Raw genomic sequence first — 18,308 nt, 5'->3', positions numbered from 1 at the left:
TTTCCTTGATTTTTGAGTTATTAGTGTTTGATGAAAAACTGGGTAAAATCTGGGAAGAAGGAATGAAAATGGAGGTTTTCTGGGCTTTCTGGACTCTGGTGCGATTCTGCAGAATTTCTGCAGAATGCGCGTTCGTCCAATTTTGGGAAGTCAAAATTGGACGTTCGTCCTAACAGTGCTCGACCAAATAGTGGTCGGTCAACTTCTGAACGTTCGTCCAATTCTGGTAAAATTGGACGTTCGTCCAAATTGTCTTGATGTTCGGTTCTGAACGAACGTCCGCGTTCGTTCGTCATAATATATGGGACGCTCGTCCAAGTGGTATTTAAACAGTGAATTATGAGCGTTCGTCCGTAACTTAGTATCTTCGTGGAGTAATCTTGAACGTTCGGCCTTGGTCTCAAGACGAACGTCCGTAGGTTATGTAGAGCGTTCGGTCTTTGAGGATGTTTGATCTTATGCGCTCGTCCAAAGCGTCCAATGATTTAGCGTTCGGCCTAAATGATGGATCCTAGCGTTCGGCTCAGTAATTGAGCGTTCGGCCTTGTGATAATTATGAGCGTTCGGCTTTTGGGGTATAACGAGCGTTCGGTTTTTGAGTATAAGTGAACGTTCGGTTTTTGGATATAAGGGAGCGTTCGGTTTTAAGTGTTCGGTGTGGATCTTGGACGTTCGTCCTTGGTTTCAGTGAGCGTTCGTCCTTGTTTTCTGGGAGCGTTCGTCCTTGGTTTCAGTGAGCGTTCGTCCTTGTTTTCTGGGAGCGTTCGTCCTTGTTTTCTGGGAGCGTTCGTCCTTGATTTTGAGAGCGTTCGTCCTTGGTTTTATGAGCGTTCGTCCTTGGAGCTCGGCAGCGTTCGGTTTTGATGAGGATTGATTTCAGGACGTTCGTTCAGACAGCATCAGAGTTGGAAATAGCGTTCGGTAATAATGCATGAATCCGTGGGAGTATTTTGAAGCAATTATTGAGGTAACGATTGATTAATAAATAGTGATTAGTTGTGATGATGCATGATTCAGGAAGTGATCATTCATAGGTAATGCTCGGGTCGGATGATGATTGTCTCAGGTAGGGATCATTAATAGTCAGTGGTTGTACGTAGGGAACATCCAATCTCGATGAGGTTACCCTCAGATAGAATTAAATCCAGTAAAGTGATCAATAAAGTGTTCGTCTGAATGGTACTTAATCTGTGGTGTGCGAGATTTGATCTTTGAGCAATCGTTCGAATAGTGTTTGAAATAATAGTAATTGTTCTAGCAGAGTACACTGTTTTAACGTGAAGTCTAAGTACTTAATCTTAATCAGCGTTTGATCTTTTGGTATTCGACCTAATGGTAATCGGTATAATAGCGGTTGATGTTTAGTTTCGAGCTTAAGTGATCAATCTTAATGTTCGTGTAAACAGTATCCGATGTAATATAAGTTCGTTGTTTTATCGTTTGATTCAGTAATGATATGATATCTGGGTATGTATTGAGGTTGAGGGTACTGTAGTAGGATGTCTTGATTTGTGGTTGATTGTGGACATATTGAGGGGACTAAGAATGAAATTACAAGTGGGGCACTTTCCGTTGATTTGTTCATCAACGTATCGTCCGGATGAGAGTTTATTGTGTACTGGGTTGATTATTAGGTACTATGGAATGAGTGTCCAACAGGAATTGTGGTACGTTGGCTTGAGGATGTCTGATTTAATTATTATATGATATTTGTATTGAAATAACTATGCACGTTTTATAAATGATGTGTTTCAGGTTAGCTCACCCTTACTTTGCTTGTTTGTGCATGTGAATGCGATGATCGTATAATGTGTGATGTTATACGGGAGCAGTTGAAGGATTGTCACGTGATCCTGTGCAAATGGAGGAAGAGATGGAAGATCGATTTAGAAGGATTCAAGGTTATCTTTGCAGTTGCGTCTGAGCTTAAAACTGATGTATAGATTTTAGTTTATGTTCGGGATGTTATGTATTATTACAACATTTAAGTTTTGAATATAAATTTTAATTTTTAGGGTGATTTTTTTGGGATGTTACATGCAGTCCATGTTGTCAACATTCACAACAAATTGCTCACCAAATTGTGAAAGATGTTTCACTTCAAATAATTTTTCTCTTGACCACCTGTATGTAATACACAATTCAAAACACAATTAGATGGATCACTATAAATGGAAACAAAGTTAACATGAATGGAAACACACATCATAAAAGTTACCTTGGTAACCAATATCTAGTTAACCAGGTCTCCTTCTGAAATCTGTTAAAAACCTTGGGGCAGATTGAACCTTGATATGATGTGATCTTTGTCCTGTTGGCAGCCCATCTCTTCATTATGTAAACCCTTATGTCTTCTAACATGCTACTAATAGGCTTAGACCTACTATCAACTAGCACACTATTAAAGCCCTCACACATGTTGTTCACAAGAGTGTCACATTGTGATCTAGAGGTGAATCTAGATCTTGACCAAAACCTGGGATAAGTGAATATAACTAGTCAAGTATGTGTCATGGCAAGCAAATATGTAAATAATTATAAGACTTAATAATTATAAGACTTAATAGATACCTAGGAGGGATGGCAAGCAGATATTTAAATGCGTCTAAATTGATGTCTTTAATATTCCTCATTTCAGCCTCTCATTGTTGTGGGTGTGTGGCTGTTGCTGCCCGCCACATGAGACGTTTAAGGTTTTTTCCAGGAAATTTTTTTCTGAAGTTTGAATATAAATGCCTAACACAAAATCTTTGTTCTACACCAGGTAGAAGATCTTGGATAGCTGGCAAAAGACCCTGACATATTCAAGATATTTTAATTAACATTTGTTTAATGAAGATATTCAGTTATATGTACAAGATATTGAACATTGACTGACCTTTTGTTGGTCTGAAATAAATGTGCATCCTGCACATACAGCTGCCCCACCAAGGTCCTCAATAAGGTGCTCCAAGAACCAAGTCCAGGAGTCTTTGTTTTCTACCTCAACAATAGCATATGCTATGGGCAACATTTGGTCGTTTCCATCTCTTCCCACTGCTGTTAGTAACTCCCCTCCATACTTGCTTTTTAGAAAGCATCCATCCAAGCCAATAATAGGTCTACAACAAATGAAGTTATCCTTGCATGCCTTCAAGCATGCATAAAATCTTTGGAATATGACCTCACCATTACTGTTATTAACTTTAATTTTTACTGTTGTACCTGGATTTGTTTTCAGCAGCTCATGACCATAATCGTGAAGTCTTCTGTATTGATCTTTGAATGATCCTTCAACCTTATCTTTTGTCATTGCTCTTGTCCTAAAAGCCATATTTCTTGAAATTCCTACATTCCATTTCCTAGTAACTTTGTCCCTAATGTCCATGACCTTCATTGTAGGATTTTCTCTCACAATTTTCTCCATCCTTTGACTCAACCACTTTGAAGTCATCAACTTTACATTGAAATCTCTACTACACTTGTGAACATCAAACCCTTTTCTCAATTGCCATGCACTGACATCAGTCCTAAAGGAACAATACGCATACCATTTACAATTTCCTCTTCCACCCAAGCACTTCACAGAAATCATTTTCTTGTCATTCTTAATAAATTTTAAACTTCTCCCATTACTTAGTGCATAAGTCCTTATGGCATCTGTGAATTCATTTTTCTCATTTATAACCCACCAAAGTTTTAGGCATACTAAAAGTGGGAAACCTTATCTTAGTGGACCCATCATTGTCCTCACTATCTGATCCACTAATCAACTCCTCTGATAGCCACTCATTGTCAGACAACCCACAGACATCATGAATAAATTCATTATCTGTTGACCGTTCAGACTCAAGTAATCCACTGGAAGCTTCTTCTCCCACATTTCCTTTAGAAGTCCTAATGTCACAATGCACGCTGACATCAATTAGACTTCCTTCACTCACATCTACATCTTCGTCCTCAGTCTCTGCCTCATGTACATCATCACCCTTACTGTCCTCTACATCATCATCCTCTCCTAAATCCTCTAGCTCAAAATCATCTACATCATGTACCTCAGCTTCCTCTACATGATGGACCTGACCATCCTCAACCTCATGGACGTCAACATCCTGACCATCACCCTCATGGTCATCACCCTCACCCTCAACCATTTTTTTTATCAACATCACTATGATCCTCACCATCACCCTCATACCCATCACCTTCACCCTCATGGGCATCAACCTGACCCTCAACCATTTTTGTTCCTATTGCAGTATGATCCTGACCATCACCATCATGGGCATCCCCCTCACCCTCCACCATTTCTGTTCCAACTTCAGTATGGACCTCACCATCACCCTCATGGGCATCCCCCTCACTCTCCACCATTTCTGTTCCAAGTTGACCATCACCAACAACCTCAACCTCCTCCACTTGTGTTGCAACATCACCTTCATCATCAACTTGACCACCAACCCAATCAATCATTTCTATTATTTCTGGTTCCATCATATTATGAACCACATACAGATGAACTTCATCATTTAACCTAGCAATGTTCAACATGTGCATGGCACCCCTATCATCAGTTAATAATTCTAACCTATCTGGGTCCACAGACTGACCTCCTAAACAGTACCATAATTCTTTGATGTCCATATGACCTAATTCTTTGACTGAGGATACTATGCCAAAATAGCTCCACAAGTCTGGATCACAAGACCATTTTGCTCTCTCTCCTTCAAATTTTAACTTCCCATTATCATCACTGACAAAATTTCCACAATGGTGGACCACCACCTTAATACGTTCCTCATCCATATGAAGAAGATGCTTTTATAACCTGTACATTATGGGGGTTAACAAATGTTTCGAATATTACAGTGCTACCACTACGGAAACACTCACTCACTAACTAAACACTCACACAGACAGGGGGACAGGGAACAAAGTAACATCCCCACTAACGAAACACTCACAGACAGGGGACCACTACAGCTGATAAATAATTCAACAAACAAAATTCGGGACCACAATGTCTAAACTACAATGTAACAATTCAACATGCAAAATGGGGACCACAAATCATTATAAAAATTGTTACAGACCAAGACAAAAACCCAATTGTCGAAGACGCACATGTTCGTAAAACCAAAATCACAGTTATGCGTTCAAACACAAAACCAAAGACGAAAGAAATATCTTACCTTAGTCGCGTCAACTATCGACTGGATTCTCTTCGTCTTCTTGAAGATTGGAGTTGTTGTTCGTCCTCCGCTTCGTCTCGCAACAACGAAATTAAATCCCCAATTCCAATTTCAAATCCCTAATTCTAATATACCTAAACTGAATAAAGGGTACTTATGCCATATCAGCACTATTTATTTAATCAAAACAGTCCATGTAAGTCATCAACACACATCACCACATTCTCTGTGATCCAGCTCATATCAATTTAACGTCGTCTCACACCACTTAACGGTTATGGTACAATGTGCTCATTTTTACAAAAAATATGATCCAATTAAGACAGATAAAAAAACGAGAATCGAACTGAGATTTCCATACAAACTTAAGGACCAAGAGAGGGTTTAAACCTTTTAATTATGTGACAGAGTTTGGTCGCCTAAGGTGAAATTCTTTTTATTTACAATTTTAAATAAGTTATATTTAATAAAGCATAACGTTTTATTTAGGGAAAAGTTTTAATAAGTCAAATTTATTATTGCTGATACTAATTAATTTCAAATTCAAATTTTTATCTTAGGTATTAGTTAATTTCCTAAATGGTTTCAGATAACCCTAATTCAAATCTTTTTCCCAAATTGATTTGGGGAGAGTTTTTCTTCTCCACGGACAGACCTTGTGTTGGGTCTTGTGTCACGCTTTCTCTTCTTCCTCGTTCCAGAGAGGTCGTGGGAGGGATTTCTCTTTTCTTTATTTTCGTTCACGGAACCTCTTCTTCCCCAAATCGCTTTGGTCTTGCTTCGTTTCGCAAGATGGAGGTGATTTTGGTCCCTTCTCTTTCTTGGGGTTCTGGCGCGGTTGTCGCAGAGAGGAGGGGCTCGAGTTTGGCGACTCAGGCGTGGTGTTCCCTTCGTGGCGGTGTGTGCCGCAGCGGTGACTCTCTGCGGTCTCGTGGAGGTTCTCGTAGCAGTCCTCCAAGCAACCCGCGAAGGTGGACGCGGGTTGGGTGCAAACAGTATCATGATGGCATTGCAGGCGCGGCGGAGGTTCCTTCTCTCCGTTCTGATTCACGGCGCCAGCTTCCCTTCTCCTCCTCCTCTTCTGGTTGCGATTGGGTTCTTAGGGGTTGCTGTTTCGACTAATTCTTGTGATTTGGGAGATGGGGTTTTGTTTCGCTTTGATTTGGAAATTCTTGGTTAGTTCTGACTTCGATTGGGTTGAGGTTCTGCTACCTTGCAGATTGATGGCGAGAATTTGAGTTTTGATTCCTGTTCTTGCGTTCTTGTTTGTGGAGCTGCATATGATCGATCATGGGTGTTTCTTTCTTGATTTTCCCCAAATTTGCCTAATTTCGCACGCACCCAACAAATCCTTAAATTTTAATAACTTTTCCCTAAATAAGATGTTGTGCTTTGATTAAATTTTAAAATTGTAAATAAAAAAATCCATTTAAGACGACCAATCTGCCATGTCACTAAAAATTGCTCGGTCAAACTGATTTCTGAACCTAATTGAGATCAAAATCAATTAAAATATAAGGAAGTATTTGAGACGATTTATACAAACAGAGACATCTGAAATGATTAAACATAAAATTATGTGTATAATCATCCTGAGCCACTTCATTTGTGAAAGAAAAAAATTCAAACACAAAACTCTGATTTATTTGAGAATCCATTAAGTGAAACGGATACGATTCATCTTATAATATTAATCATAACTTATACAATAAATATATTTATCACTCAATATTCCTCACGAAATACTAATAATAATATTAATAGTAACAATACATATTAAAAATTAAATAATAAATAAAAAGGAGAATAAAATAAATAAATTTTAAAAAAAATTATTGATAAAATGGATTTTGCAATCAATTAATCGCATAACTAGATATGGGAATTAGTCCCATGCTGAATGAAAGGAATTCACTTACCTCAGACGCCACAACTTCGACCTTGCAACAAGTTGCTTTCACTTCCACAATGTAGACCACCATGAACCACCAACCCACAGCTAGGGACCAGCACGAGCAGAATCACAAAAATGCACCAATGAGAAAACAAAGAAGCACTGAGTGAGTGAAGTGAATGAAAAACAGAAAAGAGGTACAGTAATATATAGGCTTCGGTTATTTTAGTTGATGAATATTTATCAAATCCGATTAACATTGTTACTCCACTGGTTCAATTTTATTTTTTAATTAGAAAAGCAAATTTGTAATTTTGGAGATAAAAAAAGTGGAGAGATGGATGGAGAAGCAGTCAAACATTATATACACACGTATATAATCTGCACTGCAACATCAAAATTCCAGAAGGAATCGAGTATCTGAGAGATATCGTACGTTAAAAGGAAACATAAAAGGTGACGATTTTGCTTACGCAAAGAAATGTGTGGTTTTTGGTGGAGCCATTCTTCTCAAACTTTAAAGACTGACAAATATCACATTAAGAAGAAACGTAAAACGTGACGATTTTGCTTACGCCTAATGTCTCTGGTCAAACCCGAAAACGCTAAAACAGAAAGATAAGAAAAGTCTAATAAAATGACATCTCATTCTTCAAATTCAAATGTGAAAAGTAGTTTAGAATAGGTAAGCTTAAATAACTATATATATTCTAATATATTATCGATTATTATTTTGAGCGTATAATAATTTCTTTTAAATTAGTTACTTCATAAATTAATTCTTTTGTTTAAGTTTATGATATTATTTTTCTTAATTATACCATACTAATATTTATTAAATTAAAATACGTTTCACACTGTGCAGAAGGTAATTAAAGAAACAACATATTTTATTCCTTTTATTAATTCTACAAATATTAATTCCACAAACAATATAGGTCAAAATTATATAGCAAAATAATAAGTTGAAAAAACAAAAAAAGAAACCCATGCTAAAATATTCTAAATATCGATTAAAGAATAAACATAATAATGTACACAGATATTTTTTCAAGGATTCAAGATAATTTAGTAGAAAACATGATTGGATACTGAAACCAGAAGTTTTCAAGCGAAGCAGTTGGTGCAATGAAAATATCCGAAAGACCATTATATTTTAACAATTTTTTGTAATAATTTTTTCATCACTACGTTAAAGAGACATTTTTCTGTCCGAAAGCAGGCAAAATGCAGACATCACCCATGAGGACATGTTCATTACATTTTCTCCACACCTTCCTCTTTCGTTGTCCAACACATCATTCACTATATATACACAGGTCTTACTTCAACACCAACATATCCAACAAATTACAACTCAAGATCTATCTCATTCACACTCTAAAAAGTTCATACCAAATTCAAATTTCGCAGTCACAACACATACGAAAATGATGGAGATTCTTCAGAATATGCAGCTGATAGCTCCTCTCTTCCTCGTCCTCTCCCTCATCCTTCCCCTCATCTTCTTCTTCTACTCCTCACTTTTCAACAACAAAGAGCCTGCTCCAACCAAACAAACCGTTACTATCCCAAAATCATACCCACTCATTGGCTCCTACCTTGCCCTCAAACGCATCGGCAACCGCCGTATTCAGTGGCTATCCGATGTAGTCCAAATCTCCCCCGCCAACACATTCACCTTCCGTCGCCCACTGGGCCGCCTCCAAGTTTTCACTGGAAACCCCGCCACCGTGGAGCACATTCTCAAGACCCGCTTCTCCAACTACCAAAAGGGCTATTCCTTCATCAGCACCCTCTCCGATTTCCTCGGCACCGGAATCTTCAACGCCGACGGAAACACGTGGAAGTTCCAAAGGCAAGTCGCCAGCCACGAATTCAACACAAAGTCTCTCCGCAAGTTCGTTGAACACGTGGTGGAGGCCGAACTCTCCGACCGCCTCATCCCCATCATGGCTTCAGCGGCACAGCAAGACCAGACCCTCGATTTCCAAGACATCCTCCAACGCTTCGCCTTCGATAACATCTGCAAAATCGCCTTTGGCTTCGACGCGGAGTACCTGACGTCGTCAGCTGAACGGAGCAAGTTCGCGGTGGCGTACGAAGAAGCGACGGAGATAAGCAGCAAACGGTTCCGCGAACTGTCTCCGTTAGTGTGGAAAGTGAAGAGGGCACTGAACATAGGTTCCGAAAAGCGGTTGCGAATGGCTGTGAAGGAAGTGCACGAGTTCGCGAAGAATATAGTGAGAGAGAAGAAGAGGGAGTTGAAGGAGAAGGAATCCCTTGAATCTGTAGACATGCTTTCGCGGTTCTTGAGTTCGGGGCACTCTGATGAAGACTTTGTGACGGACATAGTCATAAGCTTCATATTGGCGGGGAAGGATACCACGTCAGCAGCGCTGACTTGGTTTTTCTGGCTGCTATCGAAGTACCCTCGAGTGGAGAAGGAGATTGTGAAGGAGATAATGGAGAAATCGGAGGCTCCGGTCTACGATGAAGTGAAGCATATGGTTTACACGCATGCAGCGTTATGCGAGAGCATGAGGCTGTACCCGCCTGTGCCCATGGACACCAAGGAAGCAGTGGAGGACGACATCTTGCCGGATGGGACGGTGGTGAAGAAGGGGACGCTGGTGACTTATCACGTGTACGCCATGGGGAGGTTGGAGAGTATTTGGGGTGAGGATTGGGCAGAGTTTAAGCCAGAGAGGTGGTTAGAGAAGCTTGAATCCGGAAAGTGGAAGTTTGTGCCAAAAGATTCTTTCACTTATCCTGTGTTTCAAGCTGGTCCCAGAATGTGTTTGGGGAAGGATATGGCTTTTATGCAGATGCAGAGTGTGGTGGCTGGGATTCTTCGGCGGTTCGCGGTTGTTCCCACGGTGGCTGAAGGGGTGGAGCCCAACTTCATTTCCTTCCTGTCCTCCCAGATGGAAGGTGGTTTTCCTGTGAAGATCATTGAGAGGGAAACCTCAAATTAATACCGAACTTTTTCCATTTAGACCACGTTACTCGTTTTATTAGTTCTATGTTTGGGATTTGAGTTTGAGCTTTGAGTTTTAGCTTTGAGTTTTACTTATTTGTTTTTCTTCATAATATGAATATGAATAATGGTTTGGAGAAAGACGAGTGAAGAAGGAAAGAGCAGTGGAAAATTTGATTTTGATGGATTTAGGGTAGGTGGAAAAGAGCTCGATAAAAATAGAGTATTTTATAGTTGAATTGGAGTGAGAAATGCAGAGGATGTGGACGTTGATTCATGAGAAGAAATTGCCATTCTTATTTGACTCAGGACCGCGTGGGGACCGCTCTTCATCTGCTTCTTAGAAAAAGATGAAGAACTAGTTTTCATAACCTCGTCAATCCTAGGAAGACAATAAAAATTAAATGAAAGATGGATAAATCTATAAAACATTTTAAAAATCCTTCTTCCGTTGCTTCTTCCTAAACACTTCAAACATCATGCTAGTTTTCAATTACAATACTTCTAAGATAAAATATAGCCAAATTATCCCAATTTTCTTTTCACAACTTGTGGCCAGGAATCGCTCATATCTCCACGTGTAGCTTTTAAGCTTGAAAGCGTGATGGATAACTGCTTATGACGCATCTGGTTTCGTTTAATCTTTGTTGACTGCTAATAAGTAATTATTACTGATATATGACAAAAACACAAAGAGAAGTAGTACTTTAGATAACAATTATGACTATATTATAAATAAATCATAAATAATATGCCACTTAATTAAAGTTGTTATTTAGTTGTATGTGTAGACAGGGCTTTGAATACATCTTGCAAATCATGAAAACTACTGCTCCAGCTTAATTAAGTTAGAATACATGAAAGCATAAAAACATTATCACCTCAAGCCCCTTTGATGATTTTAAGGCCAGTGTTAAATGGTTAATTGATTTATTGTGAGTAGTTACCATAATTTTTCTTTTAAAATAAGTGTTTCATCTTTCTCTTTATATTTGTATGAAACTTCCAATTAAAATGTAACAATAATGTTAAAATAGTATGAACAAGTTCTTTAATCTATTTTACTTCAAAATATTATAGTCTCATTTAGGTTGAAACTTTTATTTTTTTTTAATTATATTTCACATATGATCTTTTCATTCACTAGTCATGTGCCCTACACGTTGCGTTTTAACGATTTTAATTTAATTTTGACTTTTGTAAACTTGAAACTGTTATAACTTTTTATATAAACTTTGAATGAAGACGCATGGAAGGAATTTCTTTTATGGACTGTTTTGGAATTTTCAAAATTTCAAAGTTTAAGATATGTTTTTATTTTATTAGTATTTTTCACCTATTTTTTTATACTTTTACACTTTTATTTTAGATACTGATACTATTTCTATAATTTTAAAAAATTTGTGATATATTTTTCTATTACATATTGATTTTTCATGGTTTTTGTGAAGAAAAATATTGATAAAAAAGACCTACAATTTGACTTCTGATATTCATGTAGAATACATTAATTAATGTTTGTTATTAATGTAACGTATATTAATTGACATTTGTTGAAAGACAACGTCAATTTAATGTTTATTTAAATATGTTTTGAAATTCATAAAAAGTGAAATTTTGCCCTATATAAATGATAAAATGACTATCACAAAAAAAATAGAAAAAAGAATAGATCACCCATAAGGATAATATTTTTTTAAGGGATGCATAGGAGGGTTTTACCCTTGCTCAAGTAAATGCATGGAATTGGATCACCCATAAGCACAAGAAAAGGAATTTTTTTCTTTTTTCATTTTGGTGTCTAAAACCAATTAAATGTACAAGTTACCTTCAATAACCAACTAACTTAGTTTTACATTAGAGATCATATTCTTAATACCTGCTTAGGGGAAAAGGTAATATACACCACAAAAGGTCAAAGGTAGCATAGAAAACAATTATTACAAGAGAATTCATTATTACTTATTATAAAAATTCGTAGGTAAAATCTAGTTATTCTTCAATTTCCTTTTTCCTCAATCCAAATTTTATTTTATTTAAAAAGATTTAATATGATTTCTTAACTAAATTTGTTATCTTTTAACTTTGTTTGCTTTCTCTTCTTTCTCCATCTTCATTATGATTCCTTAACCCTTCTGCCATTTTCCTCGTAGCTTGCACATGACTTAACCTCCATTGAAGATATAACGAGCTGGCCACAGCATGCGGTATGGTCATGCATTTGCTTCTTCAGGTAGAGTTCTACCCGCTCATGTCACATCCACCGCTATTTAGATAGTTTTCAATGACACTGGTCATCCCGCTCATGGAGGCAAGCAATCTCTTATTTGTTGTCTTATTTTGAATTGCACGTGAAGAATGTGATGAGAAAAACAGGACTGTATTCCAATTTAAAGAAAATCGAATTTAATTATGGATCGACTTGTGATTGGTGACCATCTGATCGGAGTGATTACAAAATGGAGACCAAAAAAAACTAAAAGATGAAAGGTGAAGGCAGAAGAAACAAAAAATATCCAGAAAAAATACACTAGAAAAACATTGAATCTGCATAAATATAATAAAAACTGAATTAAAGACAATTAAAAAGTCTCATTGAATAGACTACAAATATTGAAGAAAGAAAAACCTATTAAAGAAAAAATCTAGTAAGATGGCCTGCATATACTCCATAAACTTGGTGAGCATATGCTAGAAATATCAAATCATTTATAATAATAATAATCAATGTGAAATGCCCAAGAAAAACAAGAGGACTAACAGTATAATAACCATCTCTACCCAGAAAAAATGAGAAAAAAATCTAGTACAGCATAACCTACAAATTGTACCCCATAGTAAATGTAACTGGACTTAAAGTTTACAGTTTACAATTAGCTCCTCAAGCAAAATAAAAGAAACCATATCAATACCCATAATTGGTGCCATATACGGGTCCATAATCTGCAGAAGGCACGTGGCCTGTATGAGCACCAGTGCTAGACGGGGGAGATGCGTAAACCGGAGCATTAGTTGGATAGGCACTGTAACCTTGGCTAACTGATCCACCCAGAGGATCCTGTGACGCATTTGCAGCTTCAGCCATGAAATTCTGCATCAGAAGATAGAATGTGACCATTGCAGATAAACTAAACCAACAAAAATAAACACCATTCCAGTAACTGTTACTTTTAATAGTAATATTCTGTAACTTCCTAGAATATGTTCTAATTAGTTGTATGTTCAATGTATACTATTATTAAAATGCGGGGAAAATGTATTAAAGCCATAAAAATGAACGATAATCACAGATATTATATATTATACAAGGGATTGGTCAAACTAATGATTTCACCATTTGAATTAAATAATAAGTTTTACAGCAAGAATTGTCCGATAAAGACAGGAGTCGTGACTCTTTATGAACGTGGATTCAGTATACAGATGCCCCCAGTAATCATCTCTTTCTTGCCCAAAATTTGTCAATCTATTGTTTTAGATTCAAAAAGCATCACAACTAAAAAGGAGTTTCACCTGTAGGACTTCGGATTGAAGCGGATAGTACGGCCGATAAATTGCCAATCGTGGACAAAATGGCAACAGCGAAGTGGGGCTACCAGTTCAAGGGTGTAATGTTTGACAATATTAAAATCATTTAATAACTCAAATTCGAATCAACAACAGCCCATGCCATCTGGTGCACCAGCGCCCACATTTCGAGGAGTGCCACATAGAGTTTGAACATTTCGCCAATATAGGTAACAAGCAGAATATAAGATGTGAAGCATACCTGAACCAGCTGTTGGGCTGCCTGTATTTGAGAAGAAGTCCCACTCATCTCGACAGTCATCTCCCCTGGAACACCCCTTGTTTCCTGAATTGTAATACTTGCTCCACTAGCACGACGAATATAGCTGATATTAGTGCCGGACGCTCCAATAACAGCATCTGCATATGAAAGAGGAATTTGCATGTGCTGCGTGACCTGCACAGTATACAGAAAATTACATCATTTGTGATAAAAACAAAAGAGCTTCAAAAGGGAGTGATATTCTCAACAAGCATCCTCAAGTTTGGCAAAAGACAACACCTTAGTTACAAGAGATTGTTGTGGTTGCGCACTTGATGAATGAATTCCAACAGAAGCATCCCTTGCATAGACAGGTGGTGGACCTTGATGAAGGTGCTTATCCATGGGAGGCAACTCAGTGGGTGGGTAATAACTATCATAGTGATGTGTCGGTGGCATATACTGTTGATTGGGTGCAAAAGCAGGCCCTCCACCACCACCACCAGCAGGAGCAGGAAACCCTTGCGGAGGAGGACCCCAATTTTGATGTGGTGGTCCATTCTGGTTAGCTCTGACATCTGATATTTGCATCTGAAGTTTGGAAGAAGGGAAAAATTTACCCAGAGAATGGTATCCAAAGAAACTTATACAATAAAGAACAATATACCATTGCTGAAACACTCGACATTGATGAAATAAAGACAAGAGGCAGGAAAGAAACCTTAAAGCCACTTCTGAATTCATATCTTTAACTTTGAAGAAATAATTTAAAAACAGGGAGACTTGCCTGTGTCTCGAAAACTCCAACTATGCTGCGGTCAACCAAGAACTTGCGTAAATGTACTGCAATAAGTTCAATTGCCTTGTGAACACCAGTAGAATCCCCTTGTATTTCAACAATACTATCATCTCGCAGAGCAAATACTGGCAGGTGTTCTGTTTAAGCATAAAAAATATATTAGTCCTTAATAGAAATTCCCAATATTCAGGCACACAATAATAAGAGATTTAAAAGAACAGTCCAGTACTTTTAATTCAAAACAGGCTAAATCATTTTTCTTGTGTAATTGCTCATCAAGAAAAAACTAATAAAAATTGCAGCATTTGACTGGAACGGAATCTTCAAACAAATAAGAACAGCTGATACAAAAACTAGTGCAAGTGTAATGGGTAGATCTAGGGACAGCATATGCAATAACAAATATTGAATGTAAACTTGGTATAATGTGTCTAAAGAGACCCAAATGAAAGACAGACATAGGGCGAAAAGTAATTAAAAAAGCAGTATTTATTAATAATTGGTTGCCAACACAAGCAAGAATACCCTAAAATAAGATACAACTATGAGCAAACCTGAACCAAGAACTCGTATGGTGCAACCAGAACCATCTTGAATGGATTTTATGGTTGATCCCTGCTTCCCAATCAAGCTTCCTGCTTGAGTATCTGCCACTAGAAGCCTGGTAACAACTGATCGTCCAGCAGCCAAAGCGCTATCTGCAAGGTCACGATCAACATTGATAACTTGCTTATGAACCCTTAACAAACCATCAACAGCAGGTGGTATGGGCCGATCTGGCTCTTCTTTTGCAGAAACCATTACCTATCAAAAACATCAAACAAAGAAAATTCAGCAACACAAAATACAAGACTGTGAGATCTCAAAAATATGAAAGACATTCAGTTTCATATTTTAAAGCAAACAATTAGATTGATCCATCTCAATATTCAAAAAACATATTTGTCCATCAAAGTTGTAGTAATAGCAACAAAAAACCATTGTGTTTTAGTTTCATTTTCAACTACTTTCACACTGTGAATCTGTGTTTCAATGGATTAGCAACCAATTCCAGTTCTAGGCAGCTGTCACCCAACTAATTGATGGATGAATCAAGACAAAATTCATATTTACAAATGTCAATGACATTATCTCCTGAGTCCTGACTTCATCTAATAGTTTCTCCTGTATTATCTTTTTATTGAGTTTAGGAGTTCTTCAAGGAAATAGTTTCACGGAGTGTGGCAAGACACCAATCGACCTGAGTTCTGAAGTTACCAGGTACAGTGAAAGCCTCTTGCCATCAAAGTCTGCACAAACTATTTCTGATTGTTAACACAGACACTTGTACATGCTCATTGTTGTTCCCTGCAACTTGAACTTTGGCACTTCGATTTGAAGCCACTTTGATCACTCATATTTGCTTGACAACCTGCACATATCCATTTGGTTACCGAGACAAAAGACATCTCCTTTTCTTGCGTATATTTAACCAGTTTGATTATTATTTATTGTATTTTGCTTCACTTGGATACTTTTTGTTTCACTCCGTTTGCAACTCTATTTTTTAAAAATAAAATTACTCCATTGTTAAATATCTTACATGTTTTATCATGACACGTTATTAATTTTCAAATCAATTACATAATAAGTTTGTTTGACTATGTAAAAGTCTTCCCTACAGATCAATAGGTATTACATAATTCCTAATGTAAATATAGCCACAATAGTTCTAAGTTACCATGATGACAGTCAAAATAGAGTTAATTGTTTTCAATGTACCAAGGTGATCAGCAAAGTAAGCAAGTATGATATTCTTCAAACAGACATTCATACATGTGCAAGGTTATCCTTCAATGCATAAAATAACCAGAAATTGAAACTTACTGCTCTTTCTGAGATTCCAGGCGGACCATCAAGAATTTTAATTCGCGCTTTAGTCTCTTCTGTGATCTTCTTTATAAACTCACCCTTTCGGCCAATAATACTGCCGACCTTTTGCACTGGAACCAACATCCTGAAGACATTCTCTCCAGGCCACCCCGGCCACTTTTTTATTTCAATCCCTTTCAAATCAGCCTCGGATCCCTCTATCGGCGAAGAATCAAAATTCTCAGACATTTCTCCAGCACCATGGTCTTCCTCAACATGCTCCTGCTGAGGAGAGTCCGTGTCCCCAGGCAAACCTCCAGCATCATGTTCATGTTCATGTTCATCAAAATGATTTTGAGGAAAATCGGCATCCTCCACCAAATCGACTGCATCATGTTCATCAGGCAGAAGATGAGGAAATCCAGAGCCATCAATAACAGTCCCTACATCATGTTCATCGGAGTGATTATGAGGAAAATTAGGGTCCTCGGGCACATATCCTTCATCGTGACCATCAAAACCATGCTCGGCCATGAGATATGTTTTCTGCAAAAAAAAACATCACTCAGTTTGACTAATTAACCGTCATCGCCATTTTCGGCAGAAATTGAAATTCACGAAAACTAAACAGAAAATTGCCCTACGGAATGAACATAAAAAGACAATGTTTAACAATTGAACAAATTCCAAAGTCTCAAAAATTAAAAACAAACTTCAAATCGGCGTCCTAACGGACGATATCGAGCATAATTATATAAAAGCCCTAGAAACTATAGTGAGAGAGAGATGAAACAGAGAGTAACATGAAAAAATTAGGGCTGTAAGTTGTTGAGATTAGCGGTTCAAATAGACTTACACGATTGGTGAGAGAAGAGAAGGCAGAGGAGCACAAGGATATTGAGCCGCGGAGAATTTAGGTTTTGCAAGAATGTGATGAGAAGAATAAGATAAACAGCTGCTAAAGCCTAAGGAAATAAGTTGCATTTATATACTAGATATTTTCGTTCCGAGTCACATGCTTATAGCTTTGGCTCTTTTATATATATACTCTCACTAGGTAGGGTGTGGACTCCATGATATTTTCTGTTAAAGGTGGTGATGTTTCTTTTTAATTTAAATTAAGTCGTATATAAATAAATTTCTGTACTCAAATTAAATATATTTAGCATATCAATTCACTTAACACCTTATAATTTTTATGTCAATTAATTTAGTTCACATTGGGTTTATCATGTATTTAGTTTAATATTTGATTTTGAGTATCAAAACAGCTAATCTACTTACACGTTTAGATTAATTATTTTTTTTGCAAAAATTTAATTAAATTGATTTAAATTGTATTTAAATTTTTAACATATAAAAAAAATGTTTTAGCCCAGTTCCCAAATTTAACTTTCAAATATTTTTCAATATTAATAGTTTTAGAATAATTAATTGATTTTAATTCAATCTAAACATAATTCAACTTTACTTTAAAAAAAATTCATTATTTTTTGGATTTATCAGTAATTATGTTGTTAATTGAGAAACAAGATATTCACTCTACATGTGAGACAGTATAAAGAAAATGAGTGGAGATTTTATTCATCATGATTTACTTCATTTTTATCTCATTTGAATAATTTAATTATTATAAATGAAAATGATACTTTATATTTTTAAATGAAAAAATAATGATAGTTAAACTAAATAGTATATTATTTATGTTATGACATGTTACTATAATATTTGAGTAATTTAGAGAATTCAAATAAGATTTTGAGAAAGACTTGGTAATAGTTATAAAGGTAAAATAAATTATATAATTTCTTAGACAAATATAAGATTATTTTCAAGTTGCACGT

General features: G+C 36.7%; 3 protein-coding genes across 3 annotated transcripts; 1 reads left to right on the top strand and 2 right to left on the bottom strand.

The window, feature by feature from the left end:
* Window positions 1-2,027: 2,027 nt before the first annotated feature.
* On the bottom strand, window positions 2,028-3,652 carry LOC128195406 (uncharacterized). The gene is made up of 4 exons (XM_052872781.1): window positions 2,879-3,652; window positions 2,572-2,795; window positions 2,219-2,476; window positions 2,028-2,124 (listed from the first exon to the last, which is right to left on the bottom strand). Exons 1-2 carry the CDS (start codon window positions 3,572-3,574, stop codon window positions 2,643-2,645), a joined length of 849 nt encoding a protein of 282 aa, XP_052728741.1. The 5' UTR covers window positions 3,575-3,652; the 3' UTR covers window positions 2,028-2,124; window positions 2,219-2,476; window positions 2,572-2,642.
* Window positions 3,653-8,400: 4,748 nt separating this feature from the next.
* LOC108347947 (cytochrome P450 94A1) lies at window positions 8,401-10,186 on the top strand. The gene has a single exon (XM_017587411.2). The coding sequence runs from the start codon at window positions 8,496-8,498 to the stop codon at window positions 10,041-10,043; it is 1,548 nt and encodes a 515-aa protein (XP_017442900.2). The 5' UTR covers window positions 8,401-8,495; the 3' UTR covers window positions 10,044-10,186.
* A 2,548-nt stretch (window positions 10,187-12,734) lies between these two features.
* Window positions 12,735-17,478, bottom strand: LOC108347984 (flowering locus K homology domain). Its single transcript, XM_017587470.2, has 7 exons — window positions 17,321-17,478; window positions 16,480-17,010; window positions 15,168-15,417; window positions 14,602-14,750; window positions 14,115-14,405; window positions 13,815-14,009; window positions 12,735-13,136 (listed from the first exon to the last, which is right to left on the bottom strand). The coding sequence occupies exons 2-7, from the start codon at window positions 16,996-16,998 to the stop codon at window positions 12,951-12,953; spliced, it is 1,590 nt and encodes a 529-aa protein (XP_017442959.1). The 5' UTR covers window positions 16,999-17,010; window positions 17,321-17,478; the 3' UTR covers window positions 12,735-12,950.
* Between the last annotated feature and the right edge of the window lie 830 nt (window positions 17,479-18,308).

The sequence above is a fragment of the Vigna angularis genome, chromosome 2 (assembly GCF_016808095.1).
Source record: "Vigna angularis cultivar LongXiaoDou No.4 chromosome 2, ASM1680809v1, whole genome shotgun sequence".
Lineage (NCBI taxonomy): Eukaryota > Viridiplantae > Streptophyta > Magnoliopsida > Fabales > Fabaceae > Vigna > Vigna angularis.
The sequence above is the reverse complement of the archived record's forward strand: the minus strand, read 5'-3'. Positions and strand labels throughout refer to the sequence as shown.

What these genes read in the sequence shown, in the direction of transcription:
- LOC128195406 (XM_052872781.1), bottom strand. Translation starts at nt 3,574, where the DNA reads ATGATTTCTGTGAAGTGCTTGGGTGGAAGAGGAAATTGTAAATGGTAT. An exon ending in TTATTTCAGACCAACAAAAG is followed by an intron (nt 2,796 to 2,878) that starts GTCAGTCAATGT and finishes TGAATATGTCAG; the next exon opens with GGTCTTTTGCCAGCTATCCA.
- LOC108347947 (XM_017587411.2), top strand. Translation starts at nt 8,496, where the DNA reads ATGATGGAGATTCTTCAGAATATGCAGCTGATAGCTCCTCTCTTCCTC.
- LOC108347984 (XM_017587470.2), bottom strand. Translation starts at nt 16,998, where the DNA reads ATGGCCGAGCATGGTTTTGATGGTCACGATGAAGGATATGTGCCCGAG. An exon ending in TTGGAGTTTTCGAGACACAG is followed by an intron (nt 14,406 to 14,601) that starts GCAAGTCTCCCT and finishes TCCAAACTTCAG; the next exon opens with ATGCAAATATCAGATGTCAG. An exon ending in AACAATCTCTTGTAACTAAG is followed by an intron (nt 14,010 to 14,114) that starts GTGTTGTCTTTT and finishes TATACTGTGCAG; the next exon opens with GTCACGCAGCACATGCAAAT.